The 26163-nt window shown below is 36.8% G+C and overlaps 1 protein-coding gene across 4 annotated transcripts in view; it reads left to right on the top strand.

The window, feature by feature from the left end:
* The window catches only part of ATOSA (atos homolog A), a 98475-nt gene that overhangs the window by 19074 nt on the left and 53238 nt on the right, over window positions 1-26163 (top strand). For 2 of the 4 annotated variants that reach the window (XM_087427384.1, XM_087427378.1), the window contains exon 1: window positions 5524-5694. The exons of 1 other annotated variant lie outside the window; for it this stretch is intronic. In XM_087427384.1, coding sequence (XP_087283510.1) covers window positions 5658-5694 — 37 coding nt within the window. In that variant the 5' untranslated portion in view covers window positions 5524-5657. Of the gene's footprint in view, window positions 1-5517; window positions 5695-26163 lie in introns of those variants that run through there. One more of the 4 variants, XR_015550617.1, reaches the window with a different exon arrangement.

Here is a 26163-nt window from a genome sequence, read left to right as displayed (position 1 = left end):
ATGGGTATAGGTAAAGGGGAACCCATGTGCATCTTGGCATACATTTTATGTAATAATGGTGATATTAATTTATAAATACTATGTATTATAGGCTATTAAAAATGAAGTCTTTTTTCTTATACCTGATTTTGATACTTATTAAGTCTGACTAGTGTGTGTACAAGATATTATTAGACAATGTGTTTGTCCAGTAGCTTAGATTATAAATAACCCCTGTTCTAGCTCATTTTAAGCAATGTAGTATGAATGATGCCAAAAAACAGGCTAGAACATTTTCTTCTTTCTAAGATCTGAGATTTTGTAAACAAGGCTCTGCTCCTGGAACCAATCTAGGTCATCATAACCCAAAATCTTTTGAAAGACAAGAACCTCATATAGGTCTCTTGGGTACTTTTTAATATTTTAATTTTAAGAACTGTTTTAGCTCTTGAAAACACAGTATTTTTGGATTGCTGTTTGGCCACTTGGCTTATTTGTACCATGTTATAATGACTACAAATCACTGGGTAATCATTTCAGCAATAATGATTGCTAGGAATCTCCATGCAAGTGGAAATTAATGTAATTTATTATGGCTTAATTTATCCCAGTACTGACATAACAGCATAACATTTTGCTTTTGAATAAAAACTCTGGTTTAATGAGAAAAACCATAAATTTCCCTATTTTCCAAAACTGTTAACAATGTCAAATTTTAGGTATTGTTTGGTCTTTCTTACAAATTAGCTTACATATTGAGCTGTGAAATGTGTTATTAAATGTGACATTATTTAAGAAACTTTAAAAATATCAGTGTCATAAAAATCTTTAGTAGTCAAGATTTAGATTTCATCCCCATTGTTATTAATATGGGCTACTACTAATGTATTGCCTTTTATTTGTTGGGTGTGTTGTGCGTGCATGTGCACATGCTTTATTAACATCCTGCAGACCTGGTGTTTGCAAAGGAAAAGGGGAAACTTGAATTGCTTGAGAGCCAAGTACTGGGCTAGGTGGTTTATAACTCTTAGAGAAATTATTATTCCTACTTTACAGATGAAATAGACTCAGAGGTTAAATAATTTGATAGCACAGCTTGTTAACTGGAAAGAACTTGAACCTCTGGACTACTTGGCTCTTCTGCATTATGTCTTGCTACTTCAAGGGATCTTTCCAATAATGAGGTTGGATTTTATGCAAACACATTTACACTGCTACCCACTAGAAGACCACCAGGAATGATGATATCCTGTTTGTGCAGCACGTTGCTGTTTTCAAAATAATTTTATCCTATCTTATTTGTTCCTTACAACATACCAACATTGCAATTCTTGATTTAGAAATGGGCAATTTCAGAGAAGTGCCTAAGGTCACAAAGCTGATTAGAGGTAGAGTTCGGACTAGAACCCAGAACCGTGGTTCCTAGTTCAATGTTTTTTTCTACTTCCTTTACCTTCTTGGGATTAGGTATGTGATCTGTGATCATGAAGTAGTGAAGATTGAACCTTTCATTGTGTCCTCGTGTAGTGATCACACTACAGCCTGGCTCCCTCTTTAGCAGTCAAATCCTGTTTTCCTGTGTTATAAGTAGTGTGTCAATGACACTTTTGAGGTGTAATGGGGCTATAGTGGTGGTTCTTGAATGAGCAATAGAGGGAAAAATGTTAACTTGAAATTTCTGTATTTAAACTTTATTTTTGTTTAATTCCATATTTGCCTTCTGGAAATGTATATAAGAAAGGAGTTGTTGAGGGAAGGATAGTAGTAGTCAAGAGCATGCATGTTAGATTCAGGAAGACCTGAATTTGAATCCTGGCTTTGCCCACTTAGTTCTGAGTACTTGGACTGGTAACAGGCCAGTTTCCTCATCTGTGGGGATAGTAACTCCAGAGTCAGAGGAAATGGTTATGTAAGAGATCAGCACCATGTCTGGCCCATGGGCCTACATATACAGTATCTGTTTAATCATTGCCTTTGAAGAGTTCTTGTTTTTCTACCAGCAATATTTCTTTTTGTTTAGAAAGTGTGCAAGCCAGCATGATTCTCTCTCAAGTATCTTACTCTCAGTAGATAGTTCCCAATTATTTCTGCTAACAGAGGGCATAGATGAGCTGAAACAGTTGACATTTGAAATTTTTCCATTTTATATTTGGAATATGTAATTTAAAAAAAACTCTTATGGGGGCCGGCCCAGTGGCGCAAGCAGTTAAGTATGCATGCTCCACTGCGGCAGCCTGGGGTTCGCCAGTTCGGATCCCGGGTGTGCACCGACGCACTGCCTGGCAAGCCATGCTGTGGCAGGGTCCCATATAAAGTAGAGGAACATGGGCATGGATGTTAGCCCAGGGCCAGTCTTCCTCAGCAAAGAAAAAAAAAAAAAGAGGAGGATTGGCAGATGTTAGCTCAGGGCCGATCTTCCTCACACACACAAAAAAAAACTCTTATGGAATATCTGCTTTCTTATTTATTTTCTTACATTAGGATAATATAAATAATTTATATTTCTTGAATAGGTCCATTTAGAGAGTACAATTATGACCATGCTAGGTAGGGTACAGAAAAAAAGAGGATTTTTCATGGTTGGGGTTGAGAATTGAGAACCTGGCACTAGCACTTATATAGAATTTCATATTATTCAGATTCTTAACATGTAGACTATTGAGATCTACAAAGTAGATAATGTGCCATTATGTTATAGCATACCCATTTGTGGCTTTGTGTACCAACATGAATAAACCAGGGAAAAGCAAGCATTCTTCAAAATTATATGAAGTGCCATTTTGGAATTTATTGGAAAATTGGCAGCACAGAGGAAGCCTTTCAGTAAATAAATCTCTTGGTTGGATTTCACTTTTTAAGGTGACATGCTTCTTGGAGTGGACTTTATTAATTTATAACTACATGTTTCTGACTGAATTTAGTATTTTTTTCTATAACTTCCCTTTGTATATGATGTTAATCAATAGTTTTAGAATATAGATATAGGCTGTCAATAGCCTTTAATTAAAAAGTTTAAGGATTATAACTGAAAAGAAATATTAGGGATTATATATTATTCCTTTTTTGAAAGATATAGGAAGAGGTTATTTTTGAATTATAAAATTATTCATCCAAAAATTTTTTTAAAATTTATTTCCTTTGACTTCTTTTTTTATATATAAATTTTTTTCCACTAGGATATCACAATTGACCCTGTACCATTTCTTTTTTTTTTTTATTTATTTATTCCCCCAAAGCCCCAGTAGATAGTTGTATGTCATAGATGCACATCCTTCTAGTTGCTGTATGTGGGACGCGGCCTCAGCATGGCCAGAGAAGCGGTGCGTCGGTGCGCGCCCAAGATCCGAACCTGGGCCGCCAGCAGCGGAGCGCGCACACTTAACCGCTAAGCCATGGGGCCGGCCCCTTTGGCTTCTAATTGTATGACTTGAGTAAATAAACCTTTGCAGCTGATTTTCTTGGTTGACGATAATGATACTTGTTCTATTTACCTCCCATGGTTGTGAAATCAAATCAAATAGTATATGGGATATAAATCAGGCATGATGCTAGGTAAGCATGAATGTAGACAGAAACAGTACCTGCCTTTAAAGCACTTACAGTGTGGTGGAGGAGAATGTCATTAAACCAGTCATTTTACAAATAATTCTTTAACATTCTATGAGCTAAGTACTAAGAAAAAAGTACAGAGAACATGAGAGTAGTCTTGGATCAGGGAAAGCTGTCCTGGGGAAGAGAAATTTAAGCTGAGACTTAGCAACTTTCAGTTGCTTTGCTTAGCAAAGATCCCAAATCTTGAAGAACTTAAGGGTCCTTAGTAACCAAAAGCCCAGTCTGGCTGGCAGGGAGCACCCTTTAGCCTTCACAGTAGCCCTGTGCGTTAACTTGTTTTACAGAGTAGAGTGATTTTGTATAGGGTCCTACTGTTTGTACATGCAGAGTCCTGTTTTGAACCCAGGTTGGTCAGCCTGACCCCAAAATCCTTGTTCCCTCTACCGTGCCATTCTTTCTCTGAGTCACTTACCTCGTATGCTGATTGCTCCCAAACACATCTTCCCTTTTGATATTTCTCAGAGGGCTTAGCAGCTCTCCCTCTGGCTAATTGTGGAGCCAGTAATCAGGTTGTTTCTTTACACTAAGGTAATACTGAGATTTAACTCTTACAGGTTGTATGCTGTGTACTCTTACTTGTATACTGTAGAATTCCAGGGATCCTAGAAGCTCTTTTCAAGAGTGGGAGTCTTGTGGATTCTGGAGCTGATGTGAAACTGCAGTGTTGTTTGTGGCCTCTCATTTAAAAATAGCCTCATGGTGCTCATGGGGTGCTTTAATAGTACCAGCATTTCCATCAGCCTCTGCTCCCTACCCTCAAGACACTCCAGATAAAGATCTGGGTAATAAATAGTATGCTTCTGCTGTAGTCTCTGCCTACTCCCACAAACCTCTCCTGTGTAGAAATCCCAAAGCCACCACTAATAATACATTTTCTTGGAAGAATGCAAATAAAAAGTTTCCATTGCTTTAAAAGTTTGGAAACACTATCCTAGTTTATGTGATGTTCAGGGGAAATATTGCCTAAATGAGGAATTTTTCTTTTGTATCTGATTCTTCATATCTGTTTATCTCCTACTACCTGCATTGACTTCCCCAAACATCTTTGTAAACTGGGGAGGGATTTTTGTCATTGTTCTTAAAGCTCGTGGAGACGGTGTAGACTGGTACATTGAAGCCCAATATTTGAAACCTGAAAAAAATCTATGCCTTCATATCTCCAGATAATTTTATGATAAAGAAAATAAATGAATTCAGGCTAAATGTCATTGTTGTTTCATGTATGAGGAGATGTTTTAATGCAAATACCTAGTTAAATCTTTTATTTTTGTCAGAGTTTACTAAGTAACTAATTATTTTTCCTTTTTAAATCTTTTTCTAATCAATCTGTTAACCTGTTTTTCTTGCCCTCTTAAAAGACACTGCATAAATTTGAGGGGGGACTATTTTAGGCCCAGTACCATTTTAACTATTGAACTGGTTGTGCTTTTCTAGGAATTTGTGAAGTTTGTTGTAAAGTAATTCATAGTTCTAGGTAGATGGATGTTGATGCTTTATTGGATTGTTGTAAATTTTTGTATTTCTTTGTTTTCAGAGGGTTTCACTTGGTAGAACCTGATTTACTTAAAATGCGAAGTATTAAATTGGTTCCCTCCACCACCCCTCTTTGTCCTCAGTTTTATGTGAAACACCGACTGAACTAAATGTCTGCCTTATGAATTTCTCTCTTTTTTTAAAAGCACCACAGACACACATTTTAGGGGCTCATGCTAGAATACTTTGTCATTATCGTTCTACTGGTCTTTCCTTTCAAGTGGCCTAAACATAGCTGAGTTGGTAAGAGGAGCAAAGACAACATGATAGTGCTGCCAAGTAGACAGGAAGCTGTAGTGGACCTAGCGAGCAGGGGCGGCCGAGCACACCCTCCGTCCAATCAGCTGTGAGTGCTGTTGCTATGTGCGCTCTTACTCTGCTGCCTTTGTGAAAAACCTCACACAGAGGGAAGAGGAATCAGCACCCACCGCTGAACATTTGTTTTAACCACTGCAGACATCTGGATCCCTCAGTTACTGACTGTATAGCTATTGACAGCCAGAAGGCAACTTCTTTTACACAAGGATTCCAGTATGGTTTTCAGTGGAAACAAAGGGCTTCACAGAGAAGGTGTGTAATGAAGTGTTTTTAACGGCTTTATTTTGAAGCTTCCAGTTTTCTGTAGCTGTTTACCAGTTGTGGTGTTTGCTCTGCATGGATTTTTAATAAATAAGTGTAGAAAAATGGTCTCACTTTGAAAAACATGGAACTTGGGGAATTTTCTTTAGCTTTCTATAGCCTGTTTTCTTTGAACAGCATTGCTTAAAAGATTATTAAAATGCTGATCTGAACAATGAGTAGGAAGAAAAGAAACCAAAATACAATGTGCTCGCTTCAGTGGGGGGAAAATATGATAAAAATGAGAATACTGGGAAAAGAATGGGGCTTAGCCAGAAGCGTTAACTGTATTTGGAGGCAGGAGGTGGTTTTTAAAATAAAAGCTAAGGGGAATGTATTTAAAATAAATTACATATTTTTAACTGAAATTCATTGTTTCTGAATTTGACAGATTGTCAGAATTTAGCGTAGTGAGAATTTTGACATAGTTTGAGGAATTGATGTGCTATCCTTTATAAAGGATTTCTGAAGATGCCACCTCAGATTGTACAATCTCTTAATTATTTGATCTGGTGACTAGTTCTGTGCAATTCGGATAAAGGATAGTAGCATAATGCAACTGCAAAGTCAGTGTCATGTTCTGTTAAATATCCTTATAGAAAATTGAAAAATAAAGGCTTTTGAAGATGACAATATCACAAATGGTTATGATAGCATTTTAAAATTAAAGTAGACATCTTAAATGTAATAATTCCATATCTGACTTAGTTACTACTGCAAAGATAGTAAAATCTTATTAAATTAAACCTCACTAATGCAGTATTTGTAATAATTGAACAGAATATGGGTTACAGTTTGTTGTTACGGAATCTGGAAAAACCGGTTTATCCAACTGATTATAGGAAAGTTAAAATATCTTAGATAAACAAAAGTTTTTTACGTATTCTCAAATACTGTGAAATTATAGAGTTTATGTAGTTGATTTAGTTAATGATTCTTTTAAATTGATTAAATCAGAACAGAAGACTAATTAGCATATTGCCCATTTATGAACAATTTTCTTTTGCTTATTCAATTTCACCTGGTTGTGTAAGTGGTTCCTTTTAATTCATTCAGTGATTTATGTTTGATGAATAAAATTAGTAAAATATGAATTCAAAATTAATATTTGAGCTTTATTTCTTATCTCTACAAATGATACATTTCGGAATAAGATTGTTTTTGATGTTGTTCTTCTTTTCAAGAAGTACTTGTAATTAGGAAGGCTAAGCAATCAATGTTAGCATTATTTGATAAGTGAGAAGAGACATTTCTTTTCTTTGAAGAGAACTCGAAATATATTTCATGCTTTTGTGCCCATTACTGATCTTTTTTAACAACACATATATAATATTTGTATTAAGTTAAAAACTTCAAATAGTAGATGCAAATTTACAAAACGAATTGTCCTTAAACGTTAAGAAAAGTGTTTCACATGAACCTACATGTTGGTGAACTTTAAAAGACTGGCATTTCTGGGCCGGCCCCATGGCTTAGCGGTTAAGTGCGCACGCTCCGCTGCTGGCGGCCCGGGTTCGGATCCCAGGCACACACCGACGCACCGCTTCTCTGGCCATGCTGAGGCCGCGTCCCACATACAGCAACTAGAGAGATGTATAGCTATGACATACAACTATCTACTGGGGCTTTGGAGGAAAAAAATAAATAAATAAAATTATAAAAATAAAAAAAATAAAAGACTGGCATTTCTTAATTTTTTCCTGTTTGTTAGGTGTAGCCTCAAACTTGAACTTGATAGGAGTTATCATAAAAATTATAGCAAAATAAAGCTGTTATATTCTTTAGACTTGGTTGCCTCCACAATATAAAGCACTCATACGCAGAAGAGGAGCTGTGAGGGGGGCAGGGATGGGAGGCAAAGGTATGTTGAGAGGACCCAAGTCCATTAAATATAACTAACCACACGGAGGTCAATCTAGTCATTTCCATTTTTTTAGCTATGGCTCTCATCAATTACTAATTTTATTTTTAAATTATAGAACCACAAAAAAATGAAGTTTTGCTTTAATTGGTTTGCCACCCTTTTCCCCTTGGTTTATTTCTTAAAAATTAATAGACTTTCCAAGAGCAGGCTGGTTTCATTCATATGCTGCAAAAGATAAAGGAACGTGATAATGGCAAGAAAGTTGAATCTACTGCTGTGTCGCACAAAAGCTTTGCATTGTGTTGCAGGAGGAATAGTCTTGGCAGCATCCCAGATTTTATTCCTGGGCTTAGTACCTAAAGATGGTTTTTATACTGGAACATCTAAAAGTTCCTGTTAGGGATCAAAACCTCAGGGTAATAACTGATGTTTATAATCTGGTCAAATATGGTAACATTGCTAGCATATTTCAACTCTTTGAACTTATCTATTATTTGACAATAGAATTTTTATTGTCTTATTCTGTGTCAAATCTTTAAATTGGCTATCCTTTTTTTGTACTTACAGGTAGAAAAATACTTCAGTTCTCAAAAATAGTGATTTCTTTTTTGTCTTGGCCACCCGATAAAGAATAGCAAATAAAAGTGTTAGTATTTATCAGATGCAGTGATTGCTATAACTGGTTTTATTTTAAATAAAATAAATTGTTTATTTTTAAATCACCAGCCAATAATGTGTAAATAGTATCTCATTTACAGTTCTCCAAAAAATTCTGTAATTTAAAACCTTAGGTTGGGAAGGGGTAACAATCTGAGTTTTTCTTTTTCTGTAGGTCTTCTGTGAAATCTTTTTTTTATCCTTCCTACTTCAAGTATTATCCCAAATGTTTGATTCCTATATGTATGCTTTAAGTGCTGTGTGACACAATGTGTCTTTGACTCTTTCTTGAGGGAATTCCATTATTTGTTCATATTCTGAATCCAAAAAAGATTTGATTCTAGTGTCAGCTGGGCAGGGAAGTTTAGTCTTGGCAACTTTTTGTCAGGCATTTTCATGTAGCAACAGTGCTATTGCATAAACTATATTGCTTTTGCAAGAGTATAGTAAATCTTTTTTTTATCTTCAGATGTCACTATATCTAAGATCAAAGACCTGAGTTTTAAAAATATAGTTGTTTGCAGTATTGCTTGAATCTGATTATATAATCCTTTGTGATAAGGCTGAGTTAAAAGTGGTGGCATGATGACTATTAATTGAGAAACTGGAAATAATCTTGTTCTTTCTTCACTGGTCTCCTCAATTTTCCTCATGCAAGGACTTCTGAACATCAAAGGGTTTGAATTATAAGGTTTATGATAAGCACAGGGACATTAAAATTATAAATTGCAGGAAGTAGTCAAGATAGAGTAGGAAAAATAATTGGGCCCTAAGGCTCACACAGTCGGGCCTCAGATTTGCTATAAGCTTCTTGTCCTCCAGAGTGTGACATGGAATCTGCCCATCATGTATATATGTCCCTGTTATTTAACATTTTATTGCTAAATATTGGCCATTAAAATTTAAGTTGCTTTCTCTTTTCTTAATATTTTGAGCGGTTTTCCTTGAGGTTTAAATTTTGGGTAGCTTGTGTTATTATCCTATATGATTTATTATTATTTAGGCGTGTGATATTGGGCATGGTTTCACCTCTTTGAGCCTTAGTTTCGCCATCCATATGATGAGCTCTTAGTGTAATTCTTTAAATGAAAGAATGTATGAAAACTACTTAGATTAGTGACACAGTGTTAACACTCAATAAAATGTGGGATTTTATTGTAATAAACTTTTCTTTAAAATTATTCCACATTTTAAAATTCTGAGAATTTTAAGTGTAGTTTTTTAGACTTTCCCACTGAGCTTCACATAGGCAGGTATACTTTTAGGTTTCTCAATTTTCTAAGGAACTTCATGGTCTGGAAAGTCATGGAAATAAGGGGTTTGGGGCAGAAGGAAGAGCAGGGTTCGTAGGGAAGTACATGACTAAATCTCTGAAAAAAGATAATAGTCAATAATGGTAAGGAAATAATGAGTAAAATGGGAAGATAAATAAAAAAGAAAAGGCAGAAAAAAAACATTGGTTCTGTTTGATACAGTGATATTTTTGGGGTGTGAGTGTGCACGTGTGTATACGCACACAGAGTGCCCACAAATGCTGAGCAAAATGACTAGAGTTGCTAAATCCACTGGGGATTTGTTTACTGGGAAGTAACTTGTTTCTGACTCTTCTTTTGAATTCCTCAACAAGGAATCGAGGATTGGGCTAAGGGTGACCTTGTATTTGCCACCCATATTCATGACAAGGGACAAGCCAGCTGCCTGGGGGCCAGAAATTAAATATCATCACATACATGGTGAATGTAACTTTCTTGAAATATAAAAATTTCCAGAACAAAAATCTGGTTGTGTAGGGCTAAATTTTGAAAACTCAAACTTCCAAGCCAGAAATGTTCAGAAAATGCTTTTATTTGTCATTTTAATAAATACATAAAATTTCAGGTTCTTTGCAACTGGTCACAGTATTTTCATTGCTTTGAGTGGTCATAATTTTATGTTATTTTGGGAGAGAGGTTTAATCTGGGTTCCCATTCTGGTTTTCATATTTTCATCAGGTGCTAAGATTTTGTGATTCCTACATAAACTTATATTATTTAGTCCTCCAATCTGCTGAAGATAGTTGAGTTTATTGAGAATTAGAGAACAGGCAAATGTAAAGAAAAGACCATCTCTCCCAAGTGTACCCCATTTTATCTCTGTAATGCATTCAGTAGTACTGCCCAAGTAGCTTTTGCATCAGGTCCAGAGACTATTCTGCAATTGACAGAAAGGGTAGGAGAAGCTTTTTAGAAATAAGTATCCTGGTTTTACCGGATTGCTTTGCATTGGTGTATTTCTTTTGGGTAATGCATACTTACCTTATATCACTTTTCTCAAAAATATCCATACAGGAAAAGAACAAGAGAGATTGCTGTATGTCAGTGTTTCTCGTTTTGGGGTACTGACCGTTTTGAGAATCTGCTGAAGACTATCAACCCCCTTGCTAGGGAAAAAAAATGCATCTATGTATATATACACATAATATTGTGGAAAATATCCAGAGGTTCATAAATTCTCTTAGGTTAAGAAATCGTGTTAAACATAATTTGGTTTTAGTCAGAAAATAAAAGCATTAATTTGTTTTTTTAACTTTTATTTATTTATTTTTTCCCCCAAAGCCCCAGTAGATAGTTGTATGTCATAGCTGCACATCCTTCTAGTTGCTGTATGTGGGACGCGGCCTCAGCATGGCCGGAGAAGCAGTGCGTCGGTGCGCGCCCGGGATCCAAACCCGGGCTGCCAGCAGCGGAGCGTGCACACTTAACCACTAAGCCACGGGGCCGGCCCAAAACCATTAATTTTTTAAAGATAAGTCTTAAAACAGACTGGATAAGGACTTTAGGATATGTATGAAAGCAAAGTGTTAAGTAGTGAGCATGGGACACTGTTTTATAGCTTCTAAAGAGATGGTAAAATGTTCCAACATGTACTCCGTATGTTAGGACTCTTGCAGATGGATTTGCCCTCTGGAGTACCCCATATTCCTGCACTGACTCTTATATTCTGGAAGGGCTTCTTTTTTTTTTTTTTTTTTTTTTTTTTGGTGAGGAAGACCAGCCCTGAGCTAACATCCATTGCCAATCACCCTCTTTTTGCTGAGGAACATGGTCCCTGGGCTAACATCCGTGCCCATCTTCCTCTACTTTATGTGGGATACCGCCACGGCATGGCTTGACAAGCGGTGCATCACTGCGCGCCCAGGATCCAAACCTGCAAACCCCGGGCCGCCACAGCGGTGCGCGGGCACTTAACCGCTATACCACTGGGCCAGCCCCTGGAAGGGCTTCTGATAGAGAACCTTGCATAAAAGGACCAGGCCTGGAATGCAGTGTCCATGTCCCCAGGACCTACAGGCCATCTCTGAGCTGTAAACTGAGATTAGAGGAGACTTAGAAGACACCTCCTTTGGCCTTAGGCTACCACCTGGAATCTCTTCCAGAAGTTATTCTGCGCTAGAGATGACAGGTCCACTGCAATTGATGTCACCTGGTTCCATCTTTGTTCAAGAGAACTGAGCAGAACCGATCTTACTGTGTGTGCTCAAGTTTCTCAACTGTTAATTAAAAACAGCTCTCTATTCCATCCACTTTTTACTTCTGAAGAAGTTTTAGGTTTCACACATACAAACACACACTCAGTGGAAAATATGAATTGAGAGAAGTAGGGGTCATGCATGTGGTAAAGGGAAGGAGGTTGAAAGGACAGTGTATTTTTGGGGACCAGCCTATGTTGTAACCATATTCCCATGAGGTAAAATGTAAGACTAAATTAGGTTAAGCTTGAGGATAATTTTGGAAAGTTATGTGCCAGTTATCTGGGGTTAGTAAAGCTGGAACAAAACAAAACAGCACTAGAACAGTGGATTGTTGCCTTTTTAGCACAAGGTCATCTTTTGAGTGTTTAGCTAAACCTAGAACTTGGGGTTTTGAGAGACAAGACTTTGTTTCCTTCTGCGACAATGTTTTCTTAGCTTTTTGTCCCACGGTTCTTTCTGCATGTGGTGTGGAGCAATAACACTGTATAATCAGGGATATTCCCACAAAGGACGGTAGAAGGACAATATTTTCTACTTAATTTTCAGGCTCTGAAACAGTGATGAATTAGGTTTCATGGTTTACACAGAGCACAGAGAAATGAAATTAACTAGAGTTAGTACAAAAGGGAAATGAATAAAATCTGTGTAGCTCTAAGTTTGTGCCCATGCATCTGTGATGGTAGCTAAAAGCACAATTCTGGCAGCTTGAACTTTAAGGAGGCAAAAAAAGGACACCAGTAAATTTCCTCAATAACATGGACTAGTTCTAATTCTTACATTTCAAATATCAAGTCCTCTGGGAGCTATCACTGATGCCCATGATTGAGTTCCCTCCTAATATGCCCACAGCACCCTAATCTCTCCCTATTATCATTTATCGCATCTCCATGAATTAGGCTTACCTGTATCCTTTCCATAACATTTCCTCTACTTAAAGCATTAGAATACTTTGTTCTCCCATTGCCTTCTGGAGAAGAGCTGAATTTCACTTGCATTTTTTCTTTTTCACTTTTACTTTCTATCCAATCTTTAAAATTACTTTAAATTTAGTTTTCTTTCTAGAGCTTGAGTTGCCCCTAACTCATCACATAAGCAGTTTATTCCTTAAGCTATGATGAATTCTCTCTGTGATCCCTTAAAAGACTGTCGAGGCCTAGAAATTCCAATAGTCAGTGTGGAAATTAGAACTCAGAAAGTACTTTCTCTCTTTTTTATTTTTGATAATTTAAATGTTTTTGCCCTAGGCTAGAGATTTGGTGATTACCTAATGCAATTTCATTATTTTAAAAGCAAATGTTTCCTTGTCCCATATAAGAGAATTATATTGATAAGGGCAAAGACAACTCACAAAACTATTTCAGTGCAAAAGAGAGGGCAGGAACTGGATCTCTCTTGACTAAACTAAGACTGCTTTAGAAAGCAAAGAAAGGTCAGGAGATTCTAATTAGGTTTAGTGCAATGTTTCAGGTGATATATTTGTAGAATTTTATTTCCAACGTTGACTTTTTAAACTTGAAAAAAATAGAAAAACAGCTGGCAATTAAAATATCAAATGCAAGAGAAGAGTAAAATAATAATTATCTGGAAGGAGTAACAGAAAGCTTTTATCTCTTTAACCAGATATAAGCTGAAATAAGAAAACAAAATATGGGGGGCCGGCCAGATGGCGCAAGCATTCAGCTGCAGCCACGCGGGGTTCGCAGGTTTGGATCCCGGTCGCGCACCAACGCACCACTTGTTGAGCCATGCTGTGGCGGCGTCTCATATAAAGTGGAGGAAGATGGGCACGGATGTTAGCCCAGGGCCAGTCTTCCTCAGCAAAAAAAGAGGAGGATTGGCATTGGATGTTCAGCGCTGGTATTCCTCACAAAAAAAAAAAGAAAACAAAATATGATGGAACATTAACCACTCATTATTTCTACAAGTTTTCAACTGCTTGTTCATGCCAAGCACTATGCTGGGCAACAGTAAGAGAGCTGGTCCTTGTTCTCGTGGAGCTTCACGGTTTAAAGGAGAGATGCAAATAATGATTTGATTTTATTTGTGCTAAGTTTTAGGAAGGAAAATCATAAGTTGCAATGAGTTCTTCTTGCCCTATTTTTTTAATCTGTAGAACTTTGATCAAGTGGTAAAGTTAAATTTTTTTAACTTCATAAGAGTAGAAATTATGTTACAAAGTGTAATGAAAAAAATCCCAGGGGCTGGCCTGGTGGCATAATGGTTAAGTTCGTGCTCCACTTCGGCAGCCCAGGTTCACGATTCAGATCCCAGGTGCAGACCTACGCACTTCTTATCAGGCCATGCTGTGGCAGGCATCCCACATATAAAGTAGAGGAAGATGGGCATGGATATTAGCCCAAGGCCAATCTTCCTCAGCAAAAAGAGGATGATTGGCAACAGATGTTAGCTCAGGGCTACTCTTCCTCACCAAAAAAAAAAAATCCCATAAACAAAAGCAACAAACAAATCTAATTTTGAATGAACTTAATAGAAATATTCAGGACCTTTATGAAGAAAGTTTTAAAACTCTACCAAAGAATGTTTTAAAAGGCTTATATAAATGGTGAGATTGGGACCTTTAAAATGAAGTTTTTAAAAAGTTAGTTGAGGGGCCAGCCCGGTGGCACAAACGGTTAAGTGCACCCACTCCGCTGCAGTGGCCCGGGGTCCCCCAGTTCGGATCCTGGGTGTGCACCAACGCACTGCTTGTCAAGCCATGCTGTGGTGGCGTCCCATATAAAGTGGAGGAAGATGGGCATGGGTGTTAGCCCAGGGCCAGTCTTCCTCAGCAAAAAAAGAGGAGGATTGGCAGATGTTAGCTCAGGGCCAGTCTTCCTCGCACAAAAAAAAAGATAAAAAAAAAAATAGGGCCGGCCCCATGGCTTAGCAGTTAAGTGCACGTGCTCTGCTGTTGGCAGTCTGGGTTCGGATCCTGGGCGCACACTGACACACTGCTTCTCTGGCCACGCTGAGGCTGTGTCCCACATACAGCAACTAGAAGGATGTGCAGCCATGACATACAACTATCTACTGGGGCTTTGGGGGAAAAAATAAATAAATAAAATTATAAAAAATAAAAAGTTAGTTGAAGTGATTTTTGAGTCGATAGCTGTAATTTGGTGGAATCATAGATAAAGTAGTGAGATATCTGAAGAATGGAAATGCAGTAAGAGTGTTAAGGAATTGGAGTGCTCTCCTAATGCAAAAAAGGATGGATTGCCTCTTTACTACCAAGTTTTTCCGTGCTTTAAGAACACTGGCATAGTTAGAAGGATTAAAATAACTGAGGTGGGGCCCTGAGGCCTGCCAGGAGGGGAGTGCTGGGAACAGGAGGAACTCTAGTGATTCAGTGGAATACCGAGGGTGGGGTATCTTGAGGTGGCTCTAGGCGAGAATGAGTAGATCAGTTTGGCCAGAGCATTAGAGGCATAAAGAGCAGTAATGAGAGAAGAGGGGAAAAAGGTAGATAAGGTCCTTTTTCACCTCATCTCTCATTACTCACCTTTGTGCATCCAGTGCTCTGGCCAAACTGGAAATGGTGAGGGATCAGATGTGGGAGGTTGTTAATGGAAGCAGTCAGACTTAACCACTGATGGCTTATTGGGAACAAGAAAAGGGGAGGAGGCATAGGTGATTCTAAGATTTTGAGTCACAAAAAGCAAAAACAACCGTGGTTGGGATAAGTTTTGTACTTTGACCAGCACCCTCATGATTATTTTTAGTTTGTGGTAGGCTAGATGTTCTAGGATCAGTCTGTACTTGTGGCAAAAGTGGTACAACAATAAATGGGATGATAGTATTTTAAAACTCCAAAAATGGGTGCAAGTAGAATCAGATATTATTTAAATTGGAAGGGGCCATCTAGTTTTACACACCTTCATTTTACAAGTGAGTTTGCTGAGGGTCACAGAGTTTTATTGACCTTTCCCAAGGTCTTGGTGCTAGTTTATTACAAAGCTGAAGTCTTCTGGCATGTAGTACAGCATTTTTTATACTGTTTGCAAGTTGCCATAACATTTTTTTCATTTGATTTTTGTTCTATTGTGAGATCTGTGAATTTCAAGATCTATTACAAGTATAAATGTTGACATAAAGATCTGTTATTTCGGTATCAAAATTTAGGGAAAAGATTGAACTTAAATATGGAATTAAATTAGATTGACAAATTTGTTTTCTAAACAGATGATTTTGGAATAATATAACAATAAATTGCTTGATCATAATAGCTGTGCTCAATTGAGTATAGTTCTAATCACGTGTGAATTGGCCGAACTAAAACCAGTTTAATCTGGGTCAAGGAAATATTCTATACTTGGCTGATGTTTGACGATAATGATCACAGAGTCATCCAATAAAACCTTAATTAAAAGCATTACATTAGCATTAAATCCCACTGGTTGGTCTTTATCTTTATCAAAGGATACTGCCTTTGGCAGAGTTACCATTTTAAAGGGGAAATAGAACAATGTGAAACTGCCTTTGAGGGAAAAAAAAATTAGAGAGAAAAAAGTATTGTTCTCATCAACCTTATAACAAGGTGATATCTTTACAATAGCCATTTACAATTAAACTGTAATTTTTCATCCTGAATAATTGATCTCCCCACATTTACACAGAGGTTAAATGAATGAATGCACTTGAACAAACAAATGGTTACAAGGGTGGCATTGTCTGCCTGCTTCAACTGGTTGACTCACAGAAGGAACCAGTGGGTATTCTTGCTTGGTGCTATTATGTCATCTTATTTTCTTTTTGGCAAGCTATCATTCTCATAGACTTCTGGTCCATTGCCCCCTTTATTAGACTTGGCACCTTTCCACTTTTGTGGAACATGTTCTCTACCATTCTCATCATTGCTCCTTCAGATGATAGATAAGCTTCTGGGGCTGATTGAGGTGGGAGCAGTGGGGAGAGAGGGGAAGAATCCCATAGAACTGTAGTTGGGCGCTTGGTTACTAGTCACACAGATGCTGAAGTCAAGTGGCTTTCAGCTTAGTACCTTATGATGTTGGCTCCCAAAGGCTGGTTCTCAGACCCATGCTAGTCTAACATCAGCTTTTCATTTGTCCATGGCAAAGATGGCAGCCTTTCTCAAGAGGGACTGTCCTTTTTCTGTGATCATGCCTTCCAGTTTTTTGTTATTAAATGCCTTTTCTTTTATGAAATGATTGTGAAAGTAAAAGATGGATAGGTAGTACTTTCTTTTTTTCTTCTGGTTTTGCTTTTATTTAAGAACTGAAATCTTAAAATTTTTTAAGTAGTAAAGCTGCTTAGCAAGGAGCTTTAGCAATCTTATTTTAGCAAACTTTAGCAAGCTTATTTCCATTTTTTGTATTGTCATTGGTACAGATCATCTTTATATAAGTTTATGAATTATTGAAAAAAATCATAAGAAATATAAAATTGTGTTGCTTTTTAATTTAATGGACTTTATTATGCATTTTTCTAAATAATACTCACAATTTTTTTTTTTTTTTTTTTTTGTGAGGAGATGAGCCCTGTGCTAACATCCGCCAATCCTCCTCTTTTTTTGCCGAGGAAGACGGCCCTGGGCTAACATCCGTGCCCATCCTCCTCCACTTTATATGGGACGCCGCCACAGCATGGCTCACCAAAGCAGTGCGTCAGTGCACACCCGGGATCCGAACCAGCGAACCCCGGGCCGCCACAGCGGAGCGCGCGCACCCAACCGCTTGCGCCACCGGGCCGGCCCCTCACAATTATTTTAATGGCTATAGGGTATTCCATCATGTTGACATAATGTCACTCAAACCATTTTCCATAGGTAATTAAAAAAATTTTTTTTAACTTTCCTATTATAGTAGATATAACACGGATTTACAATATGGTTTTAATTTTTATTCCTTTGATTAAACATCCTCTCTAGAGAGATTAAACATTCCTCTCTATGTATTTACTCTTTTTATTTCACCTTATGTGAATCTTAAATCTTTATTTATCTTTTTATAATCTTAGATCTTATAATCTTAGATCTATTTATAATCTTAAATCTTAAATCTTTATTTCTCTTTTCATTTGACTTTTGAAATAGCAATAGTTTAATTAAAATAGCGTATAGAATAATATAATAGGAACACTTTGTCACTCATATGTTACAGAAATATTTCCCCTTCTATTTTTTCTCTTTCAGAAATATTTAGATTTTATACATTTTAATATGCCAATATTTTCCTTTGTGTGTATTTTTCTATTATTTCCAAGCCAAGAAAATTCTCATTATTCCAGAGATTAAATAAATACATATTGAATATTCTACTAGTTTTCCCCATTAAAATCATATTTTAGATGGGACTGTTTATCTGCGAGCTATTTATTTTGATATATGATCTAAAGTGCTTTTTCTCCAAGTGTGATTCAGAGGTCACCTGCATCAGAGGCATAGAGCTTTCTTGTTAAACGTGCAGACTACCTGAGTCAGAATCTCTGGGAGTAGAACTTGGGAATATACATTTCCTACAAGCTCCTGAGATGATACTTGTATTGGGGATCCTATTGCTGCTGTAAAAATTACTACAACTTTATGGCTTAAAACAACACAAATTTATGGTCTCACAGTTCTGGAGGTCAGAAGTTTAAAATAGGTCTGAAGGGCCATGGTCCTTCTGTAGGCTCTAGGGGAAAATCTCCTTGGCTTTTCCAGCTCCTAGAGGCCACCTATATTCCTTGGCTCCTGGCTCCTTCCTCCATCTTCAGAGCTAGCAGTGTAGCAACTTCTCTCCTCTCTGACCTCCTGCCACTGTTTTATTAGGATTTGTGATTATGTTGGGCCCACTGGGATAATTCAGGAAAATCCCCCTATCTCAAGACCCTTAACTTAATCACACCCAAAAAATTCCTTTTGAATGTAAAGTTACATGTTTGCAGATTCCAGACATTGGGACATGGACATCTTTGGGGGGCCATTATTTTGTCTACCACAATACTTAGACAAATTAAAATTTGAGAGCCACTGGTGTAGGGTAGATACTCAATTTTTTCCCCTCAATCACTATATATACTCAAACTGTTATTAAATAATATTCTGTTCTATCTTGGAAAGCTTATATAAGAAAACTCCTTAAAGTTTTATATATAATTAGTCATTTTGGGAGCTCTCTATTCTATTTCAGTAGTTTTTAAAAAACTAGCAAAGTAAAAAGTAATCCTCCTCTAGTTTTCTGGCATTTTTTTATCTGATTTTAAAAGCTTTTAAAGGCATGTGTACCTTGAATGTGTCTTGTTTATAGCCCCCCCCACCCCAGTTTTGAGAAATTTAATTCAGAAATTACAGAGGTAGGGGGCTGGCCCGGTGGCACAAGAGGTTAAGTGCGCGTGCTCTGCTGCGGCGGCCCGGGGTTCGCTGGTTCGGATCCTGGGCACGCACCGGCGCACTGCTTGGCAAGCCATGCTGTGGCGGCGTCCCATATAAAGTGGAGGAAGATGGGCATGGATGTTAGCCCAGGGCCAGTCTTCCTCAGCAAAAAAAAGAGGAGGATTGGCAGATGTTAGCACAGGGCTGATCTTCCTCACACACAAAAAAAAATTACAGAGGTAGTACATGGTGTTTGAAACAAAATTCAAACAAACAAAAAAGTGTATAAACAAATAGAGAAAATTGCCAATTCCTCCTTACCTCCTCCTGTACCTCCTTTCCCGGGGATAAACTGTGTGCTGCACTTTTGTGCATTTATCTCCACTCTTTTCCCATCCTAATACAAATATGCATAATATTATGTATCTTAAAACTATTTTTAAGCAAAAATAGCATCATATGCTATATACCATCCATAACTTGATCTTTTCACACAACAGTGTTCGTGAGCACCTTCTGTAGAGACATGCAGATATCTACGTCATTCTTTAACTTTAGCATAGCTTTCTATTTTAGAAATGTATGATTTTGACTTTTTTTTGTCTTGATCATTCAGTTTGTTTACTATAGGGAATAAATGACTTACTTATGTCATAGTTTTTTATTTTTTTGTTATATAGACATGTATAACATAGCTAACATACACAACATATAAATGTCTAAGTTCAGACAGTAGACGTGTATAACATAGTCTTGCTCAGCCATTTTTCTAATAAAATACAGGATGCCCAGTTAAATTTAATTTCAGATAAATGAGTAATTTTTTATTACAATTATGTCCTATATTGAAATTCACATTTAACTGGGCATCATGTATTTTTATTTGCTAAATTGGGCAGCCATAAGCACAGAAAGTAAATGACTCCCCATAACCATGTCCCACAGCCCCAGAGTTAATTCTGACTGGCAATTTGATATGTGTTTTTATTTTTCTGTAAATAATTAATATCAGTTGTATAACTGTATGAAAGTTATGCATTTTTATGTGCAGTGCTCTACAACTTCTTTTTTTCACTTGATAGATCTTAGCAGTTCTTCATGTTAGTTCATATCAGTAATATTAAAAACTTTACCACATTTAGTGATATAATCGATTAAAATTTTTGATAAGAAAGTAGTAAAATTCTGGAAAAGTAGACATTTCCTTGTTTTTAAATGCAGAGTGAAATATTTTCAGTGGTTTCAAATTATAATCAAATATAATAATGACATTTAGGATTAACCCATTTCTAAATCCTTAAGACATTACAGAGACTTCTTCTGGCCAATTCTTGTTTCAATTGTTAAAATCAAAAAGTTATTAAAAAGAAAAACCAACAAGAAAATCGGTAGTGAGATCTACATTTGACTCTGCAGAGGCAGTGTTGACTAGGGAACTAAGTACTGACGTAAGACTGAGAGATGTCAATTCTAGAGATTTTCTGTGTATTTTTGGAAAGATCATGTAACTTGTTTAGACTCTTTTTGATACTTCTTTAATCTTTCACCAGAAATAATAAATAAAAAGTGCTGTATTGACTTGAATGCAATTAAAATGATTGATTCTAAAAATACTAGACCTAAAATATAATAAATTTGACATTGAGATGGACTTTAAGATGTAGGTGTAAGAAAAATCACTTTAATAATGGAGCTTGGCTGTTTTAGGAACTCTGTCATGTATTTAGAAAGGCCAAGTATGACTTTTTGCTAACTTCAAGATAATATCTGAGAGAGAGAGATATCTTAAAGATTTTATAAAGTTGAAAACATCCCCATTATATAATGGAACTGAGATTTGAATCCACTCAGTCTCTCTTCCAAGACTCTCCACAATTGTTTAAGGAAAAAAAATTTTTTGGACCAGCTGACATAGGTTATTTTTTATTACAATGTAGAAAAATGAACTCAGTATAAAATCCTTATTCTTATAGCCCTCATACAACTATAAAACCAAAATGATTTTAAAAACTAAATGCAAATAAAACTGTAGAACGAGTAAAACTTTAAATTATTATGGTGTGTTACAAAGTTACTGGTCGAAATGTGAATATACTACTTAGTATTATGGGCCAAGTCCTTTTGAGTTGAGCATGCCTGTGATACTATGGCTTGATATTGGCTTGTCATTTAATCTACTGTCAACTTTTGTTGGTACCCCAGCAAAACAGTGACATTTTGCACACAATATAAAAGCATCGTCTGTGTTTTAAGTCCACCTCTCTTCTTATTAGCCCAGAGCTATTAAACACATGCTATTTAAATACTAGCAAAACTGTAAATGTAGACCATAATTGTAAATATGAATATGGCATTGAAATTGTAAGGCAGTCTTTGATTATCCTTCGCCACCCAGATAATCCGGAATAGGTTTGTACTTATTGTTTGAGATTTTCATTGAAAATAAACCACAAATTAAATTTGGAGAGAGCGAGCTGTCAGATCCTCACAATGTCCACAGACCCCAGTTTGGGAACCAGTTCTACCTCAGTTACATATTATGTGTAGATATATTCAAATTAATGGCTATAACTGAAAACACAACTCCAGTGTATATATGTTAAAGTGGGTCTCTTGCTTTGCTAATATCACCACTACTTTCTCTCTATGCACCACTGCCTCACCCCCCCCCCCCCCAATATCCTCATTTTCTTCCATTGCTTGGTCTTAAGCTTCCAACTAGAGCAGTGGTTCTCCATCCTGGTTGCACATTAGAATTACCTAAGGAGTTTTTTAAAAGAATATAGTACCCAGTCTTGGACGGGTCCTTGAGTTTTGTTTCCGTTTCTGTTTTTGTTTTTTATTTTTAAAGGTCTCCAGTTTGTTCAATGTGGAGCTAGGATTCAAAACCACAAGATTCTAGAACTATTGAATATTTCTACCAAGCTACTTTGGCTTATTAAAGATCAGTAGAACTATGTATTATATAATAGAGCTTACTGTATACCAGACACTGTGTTCAACACAACATATTGTTACCTCATGAAATCAGTGGTGCTATGAGATAGATATTACCTCCGTTTTTCAGGAAAGTCAAGCTTGGAGAGACTACGTAGGTTTCCTTGGGCTACATAGTTATTAGAACAGAACCAAGATTCAAATTGTCTGTTAACCATGCTCTTAACCATGAAACTATAATGCAGTCTTATTTCACCCCATTATTACAACGTAGATTTACTTTAATCATTATTAAACATATGATGAAAGTACTTTTACTATGAGTAGAAATATATAAGCATAAAGTATGAATGCAGTTCGTACGAACACCTGCAGCTATAGCTATCTCTTTTTTCCCCCTTCAATTAAGAAGTTTGTTGGATAAATTATTTCATTCTCCAAGACTGGATTTCTTTTCAAAAAAGGCTGAAAAGCATTCAATTAGTTAGCTCACTTTGTTTGTAGCTCCATTAAGATATATTTCATTTAAATCAGAATCTGATGAAACTGATAATTTTAGGGTTACCATATTTGATTGATTTTTTTTTTTTTTTAAAGATTTTATTTATTTATTTTTCCCCCAAAGCCCCAGTACATAGTTGTCTGTCATAGCTGCACATCCTTCTAGTTGCTGTATGTGGGACGCGGCCTCAGCATGGCTGGAGGAGTGGTGCCTCGGTGCGCACCCGGGATCCGAACCCGGGCCGCCGGCAGCGGAGCGCACGCACTTAACCGCTAAGCCACAGGGCCGGCCCTGATTGATTTTAACACACATATTTCCTACATTTTAAATCTTTGAAATCAGGTTGTTTCTTACACTTCATGGCATATTGTAGTTCATTTGGCAGATTTTTTTTTTTTCTTTCTTAGTGAAAGATAAAACAGTCATGTCTTAAAATTGATGACACCTTAGATTTGATGAATTAACAATAGTAATTGTACATGAATGACCATTCCATATATAATTGGCCTATTTTGGGAGGTAAAACAGAGTGATATATTATTAGTATTGTGAAACTTAAATAAGATAAAATATTCATCACAGTATCTGGCATACAGGAAGAGCTTAGGAAGAATCAGCTGTTACTGTAACATGTAACTATTAGTGTTATAACTACATGATGGATCCACAACCACAGCCCAGAGAGCAGTGTCCAGCAGTCTTTTCTTCAGTGAAAGAAATCAACCATTTGTTCAGCTGTTTTCTTTAGACAAGTCCTTTTATAAACAGAAATCTTACTGCCATTAAATTGATATTTCCCAGATTGCTGTATTTGCAGGATGCTGAAAGCCATCGTTATACAATATACTGTTCTGCTCATTAGGGACTCTTATTCTGGCATATTGTCAAAATATAGAATTTAACGTAGATATTCAATAGTCTAGTCCAGGGGAATTTTGTCCAAGAAACTCAATGCCAGAGGTTATATGAGAAATAAGGTTATTGTCAGTAGACTTGGAGAATGTCAGTTATTATAACACTGTGCTTCCCTCAGTCACTTAACAATTTTTTGCTTATAGTACAAGTCCAATAGCAAATCATGTTACAGAAGTAGCATTTATCCCTTCTTCCAGTAACCTGTTTTTTTCAGGCCCTGAGGACTTCTAAGTATATTCATACTTATCAGGCATTAAAATGCTTAATATAAAACATACTGTTAATTTAAGTTTGTACACAAGGCCATTTTTTTGGTCCTGGGACAGTGAAAACTCATCTGAAGTTTGATACTTTTCTTTTTTGCTTGTGTAGTTGCTTTCTTCTATACTTTTTGTTCCTCATAATTCATGCTTCCTGAGGGAAACTTCTTAAGTACAGTTTTAGGATAAGTGAATAGATTATTTGCATTATTGGTTTTTATTTTTTAAATCTGCAAAAAGTAAAAAAACAAATAAGAATATTTTTCTGGCATTTTATAGGAAGTAAAAATTTTTTAATCAATAAATTTTATTTTTTTAGAGCAGTTTCAGGTCACAGCAAAATTGAGCACAAAGTACAGGGTCTCATATACTCCTTATTCCCCACACATGTACAATGTCTCCAATAATCGATATCCCATGCCACAGTGGTACATTGTTACAATTGATGAACATTGTTACAATTGATGATCCTATACATCATCATCATCAAAGTCTATAGTTTACATTAGACTTTACTTCTGGTGAATAAGGATTTTTTTCATGGCATTTTATAGGAGTTAAATATTTTTTAACATGGCTATTTTTTAACTAAAAATGTGATATACATTGAAAAATGGTATGTTCTTCAGCAATTCTTGTCCAGAGGTTTTTTTAAAAAATTTCTTTAGCACTCATGGGGCATTCTTTTAATTTTATTTATTTATTTTTTTTCCCCCAAAGCCCCAGTAGATGGTTGTATGTCATAGCTGCACATCCTTCTAGTTGCTGTATGTGGGACACGGCCTCAGCATGGCCGGAGAAGTGGTTCCTCGGTGCGCGCCCAGGATCTGAAACTGGGCCGCCAGCAGCAGAGCGAGCGCACTTAACTGCTAAGCCATAGGGCCGGCCCATCATGGGGCATTCTTTTTTTTTTTTTTTTTTTTTAAAGATTTATTTATTTATTTTCACCCCAAAGCCCCAGTAGATAGTTGTATGTCATAGTTGCACATCCTTCTAGTTGCTGTATGTGGGACACGGCCTCAGCGTGGCCGGAGAAGCGGTGCGTCAGTGTGCGCCCGGGATCCGAACCCGGGCCGCCAGCATCAGAGAGCACGCACTTAACCGCTAAGCCACAGGGCCGGCCCAGGGGCATTCTAAATTAAGTAAAAGATGGCATTTCCTTGAGGGACTTATCTTACATGCTTATTTATTGAATCAAAATGACCTCATAAACCTCAACCTGATAAAAAAAAATCTATGAAAAATCTACACTTAGTGGTTAAATATCAAATACTTTCTTGCTAAGATCAGAGAGAAGACACTCACTCTAGCCAGTTCTATACCACATTGTATCCCTAACCATTGCAATAAGGTAAGAAAAAGAAATAAAAGCATAAAGACTGGCAAGAAAGAAGTAAAACTATTTCAGTGACGTGATTGTTGACATAGAAGATCCTTGTATATAGGATACAGGAATGAATGAGCTAGCCTCTGTCTTCAATACAATAGTATCATAGGAAATATCTGCCTGACTTCTCTACTAAGTGACTTTTATTTTTTTTTTTTTTTAAGATTTTATTTATTTTTTTTTTCCCCTTAAAGCCCCAGTAGATAGTTGTATGCCATAGCTGTACATCCTTCTAGTTGCTGTATGTGGGACGCGGCCTCAGCATGGCCCGAGAAGCGGTGCGTCAGTGCGCGCCCGGGATCCGAACCCGGGCCGCCGGCAGCGGAGCGCGAGCATCTACTAAGTGACTTTTAAATTGATTCTTAAAGAATAAGAGTTTGGGCTTTAAATTGTAAGTAGTGAGAGCCATTATGGAGATTTAAACCGACATAACCACATTTATATTTTAGGTAGAATTCTAACAAAGGGGAAAGGTAAGAAACTAGATACAGGGAGACCAATCACAGAGCTATTGTAATTATCCATGCAAGAGGTGATGGCCTTAGTCATATTGGCAGGGGCAATAGAATGAGGAAGCAAGATGGCTAGAGCTATTTAAGAGGCACAGTTTATAGGACTCAATTGCCAAATTTTTGCCTTGGGCAGTTGAGCATAAGTAATGTCCGACTACACAGGGAACTTAAGACGAAGAGCAAATTGGGAGTTGGAGGAGCATGGGTAGCAGTAGGGAGTAGGATATAATGTTGGACTTAGTGAATTCTTCATGTATTTATCATTATTTTTATTTTTATTTTCTCTTTTCCTCACTCTTTTCTCTCTTAATTTTCACCCCTGACCCCTTGCCCCCACCTTGTCTTCATTAAGTAGCCATGCCATAGAACAGAAAGTTTTTTTTTTTTCTTTTGAGTAAGACTAATGTAATGATTCAGTGTTTCACATACCTCACTTCTGATCATCACAACAATTATGTGAGGTGGTTGGATAGTTATTGTAATTGCTAGAGATTTCGTGGTACTACTCACCATTTCTCCCTCTGAGTTCCAACTGGAAGTATGTACACACATGATTGATAATAG

The sequence above is a fragment of the Ceratotherium simum genome, chromosome 3 (genome assembly GCF_057802395.1).
Source record: "Ceratotherium simum simum isolate JZ-2026a chromosome 3, ASM5780239v1, whole genome shotgun sequence".
NCBI classification, from domain to species: domain Eukaryota; kingdom Metazoa; phylum Chordata; class Mammalia; order Perissodactyla; family Rhinocerotidae; genus Ceratotherium; species Ceratotherium simum.
Note: the sequence above shows the minus strand (reverse complement) of the source record. Positions and strands in the feature narration are given on the sequence as shown.